This window comes from Rhea americana, unplaced genomic scaffold (genome assembly GCF_003343005.1).
Source record: "Rhea americana isolate MKP2758 unplaced genomic scaffold, rheAme1 scaffold_196, whole genome shotgun sequence".
Lineage (NCBI taxonomy): Eukaryota > Metazoa > Chordata > Aves > Rheiformes > Rheidae > Rhea > Rhea americana.
In genome coordinates this window covers 524,300-527,902 of record NW_028186105.1, presented here as the reverse complement: position 1 = coordinate 527,902, position 3,603 = coordinate 524,300, and the positions used below count along the sequence as shown (strand labels likewise).

At 72.0% G+C, this 3,603-nt stretch overlaps 1 protein-coding gene across 1 annotated transcript in view; it reads left to right on the top strand.

Annotated features, from left to right (window-relative positions):
* Positions 1-3,603, top strand: part of ARID3C (AT-rich interaction domain 3C) — a 21,068-nt gene that overhangs the window by 7,079 nt on the left and 10,386 nt on the right. Inside the window, exon 3 of the mRNA XM_085303061.1 lies at positions 5-121. Coding sequence (XP_085159187.1) covers positions 5-121 — 117 coding nt within the window. The remainder of the gene's footprint in view (positions 1-4; positions 122-3,603) is intronic.

Here is a 3,603-nt window from a genome sequence, read left to right as displayed (position 1 = left end):
GCAGGACGAGGAGGAGGAGGAGGAGGAAGAGGAGGAGGAAGAGGAGGGGGAGGAAGGGGAGCCCTGCGACCCGCGCCCGCCCCAGCACCACGAGTGGACCTATGAGGAGCAGTTCAAGCAGGTAAGGAGTGCCCGGCGGGCACTGCCTCCGGCGGGCATCCCCCGGTGCCCCCACGGCTCACCCCCCGCTCAAAGTGCACCCAACCAACGCTGCCCCCAAACCCTGTTTCCATCCCACCCTAAGCAAGCACCCCTCGTGCACCCACCACCCCAGCCCCCTCCCATAGCAAATGGGCACCTCCAGATGCCCCCCACTGTCCCCAAGCTTCACCCGTGGGTTCCTCCGTCCCACCCTGGTGGGCACCTCCCTGTTTTCCCTTCCCCCACACCCTGTCCCTATCCCACCCCTAATGCCYCCCCCAGCCCGCTGCCTCCTTGCTGCCACCAAACCCCATCCCGCCGCAGCTGGTGTCCCCCGGTGTCCCCACCTCACCGCCGCTGTGCCCCCCGCGCCAGCCTCCGGGGCCACCGGGCGCTTCCCTGCGCCTGTCACCCCCCACCCCGGCTCCTCCTGTGCATCCCGCGAAGGGCTAAACGGGGTCTCTGGAACGGGGCCTTGTAGCAGCCACCCCTGGGCTCTGCCCCGTCCCTGGACTGCGGGGGGGGGGGGAACAGGGGGGGCTGGCGGTGGCTCTGGTCACCCCAAGGAGCCCGCGGGTCTCTGCAAGGAGTCAGGGMGGATTTACGGCTCCGCCACGTGCCCGGTGATTTCCCGCGCTGGCCGGAGGGAGCAGCGGGTCCAACCCCGGCAGATTGAGTCCCGGCACCACTGGTGCCGAGGGGGGAGGACACCATCGCCATGGGGATTCGCGCCCCCCACGCGTCCCTCTGCCAGTGACTGGGGCCAGAGGGACAACGCTCCTGGGGGTCRGAGCAGGCGGAGAGGTTCGCGCGCGGCTTTCTTGGGACGCCGCTGCCCTTCCTGGCTGGCGGGACCCCCCTTGGGCTCGCCGCTGCCCCGGGGACCGGGGGACAGCGGCGGGGGACAGCAGGGACCCGACGTCGGGGTGCAGCGGCGCCTCCCGCGCCCGCGCCGCCCACCTTCCCGTATGGCGATTGCACAACGCGGAGCCCGGCCGGAGGCCGGGAACCGGCCGAGCGGGAACCCGCCTCGGCCTGGGACGCGCCAGGTATGCGCGCGGGTGCCCGCGGCCCGCCGGAGCCGGAGCCGCCCGGGGACGGCCGGGCCGGGCGCGCGGCATAGGCCGAATAGCTGGATGGGGCGCGCGGGGAGAGGCGGACTGTCCGGTTCCCGGGCTCAGCGGCTCTTCCCGCCCCGGGGCGGGGGGGAGGCTTGCGGCGGCYGGAAAACATCCGCGGCATTTCTCTTCCCGCCTCGCGTCCTTCCCTCTCGGAGACGGCCGCCCTCGCTGAACCCGAGCGTGGTATAAATGGCGAGGCGCGGGGGGCGGCACAACCCTTGCCGGCAGGGGGGAAAGGGCAGGAAAAGGGGCAGGAAGGGACTTGGCAGGAGAAAAGTGCCCAGAGTCGGTCACAAGACATCTCYGTGCTTTGGCTTCCCAGGCGGATGCCCGGGCTGGCCCTTGCATCCGTGCTTCGGAGTCGCGTGGGGGCCCTCGGGGCGCCCGGGGGGACATCCCGTGCCCGTGGGCCGGCCCCCACGCTCAGGGTCCGCCGCGAGGGCCCACGAAGGCGCGCGGCCCCGTGCGATACCACCCGCCCCAAGTGAGCCGCGCTCGGGTTAGCRGGGGGGTCCCGAACCCCCCCCAGCCTGTGCCCTGCCGCAGGTGTGCCGGGAGAGCGTGCGCAGAGCAGATGCACGAGCATGCACAGGGGCAGCACATATGGGGGACGTGAGCGTGCAAGCGGCACAGATGTGTGTGCACACAGGGTGCACACAGGGTGCATGAGTGTGCCCGTGTGAACGTGAGCRAGCACAGGGCTGAGCGTGAACTGCCGGGTGAGCGTGCACAGGAGCCTGTGAGCGTGCAAAAGGTGGCACACGGAGGAGGCGCACGCGTGTGGCCGTGCATGCGACGCACCACGAGCGTGTRGGGTGTGCATCCGTACAGGGGCTACTGGCAGCACGCGCAGGYGGAGAAGGGGGCTGTACGAGGGGTCGGTGCCGCCGCCGGCATGGGCAAACCCGCGGTGCGCCGGGGCGCCCGYCGCGGCGCCAGGTCTCGCCCCCTCCGTGCCCGGCGCCGTGTTTGCCCCGGGGCCGTGCTCCTCGGCTCCGGGCCGTTTCCGCCCGGGGAGCGCCGGCCCGTGTCGGGGAGGGAGGCGCGGGTGGCCGGCGGCGCGCGCCAGCCCCGGACGCCCTTTCTGCTCGGCCGCGCGGCTTTTCCGGCCGTGCGGAGGCGGCGGGGAGCACCTGCCGGGGCCGGGATCGCCTTCCCTGCTGCCTTCGCTTCCTCCGGCTGCGCTGCTCCGGAGCCTCCCTGGGGAGGGGAAGGGGGTGGAGGGGCCACGCGCTGTGGCCGACAGCCTCGGGGTCACTTAGCCCCCTGGCACGAGCCCTGGGGCACACAGGGACCCCCCCCGTGCATATGTCCCCCCCAAAAAAACCCACATACATACCAGGCTTTGATATACACGCGTATGCATATAGCATATTCCAGCTGTGTGCACCCTTGCAGCACCCAGGTGTGTGCACGTACGTGCGTCCACCTACCAGCTCTGCCTTGCACACCCCTGCAGCGTATATGTGCACGCACACGCACACCTAACCTGGTGCACCCCACCCTTGAGCCGTGCACACGCACACCGGCTGCAAACCTGCGTGCAAAGCCCGTGCGCAGCCGAGCACCGGGGCGCCCCGTGCCTCRGTTTCCCCGGCTGGGGGCTGCCGTCCCCCAAGGGCAGCGCCGTGAGCCGTCGCTCCGGCGCCTTGCCCTGGGCCGAGTTAATGTTTGCAGCAGGCGGCTCTCCCGGGCTGCCCCCCTCTCTCCCCCGACCGCAGCCAGCGCCTGGGCAGCGCCGTCCCGTAACCATTAACCTGCTGCTGGCTCCGGCGCTGGAGCCTGCGGGAGCCTCACCGGGGTGCGAGGTGCTCCGGGAGCCCATCCCCGTGGCGGAGGGCCTAAGCAGAGCGCGGGAGCATGGGCAAACCGGGGGCACCCGCTGCAGGACCCCCAGGGGCTCCCCGGTCCTCTCCCTCTCCGGGGACGGAGGCCAGGAGCCGAGCGCATCGACCGAGCCCGCGGCGTGAACCGYGGCCACCTGCAAAAATTAGCAGCGGGGCCGATCAATGCGGTGCCTGCCAAGCGGCTCCRGAGGGAGGGGGGACGCGGGCCGGCGGGGGGGAGCCGAGCAGGGCKCGCGATCGATACGGCCCGGATTAAGCGGATTAAACGGCAGTCGGTGCCCGGAGCCCCCGCTTGCTGGCGGCTCGGCGTCCCTCCAGCGCCGCCGGGCCGGGCCCCGGGCGAGGGGTCCCGCGGTGGCACTTGGCAAGCGGCGACAGCTCCCCGGGGACCGCAGGGGCGGCATCTCCCCCGGATCGCTCGGATAAAGCGCCGTCGGAGCCGCCCGGCGAGCCCCCCCCCATTCCCACAGCCTTGAAGGAAGAAAGACGTCGCC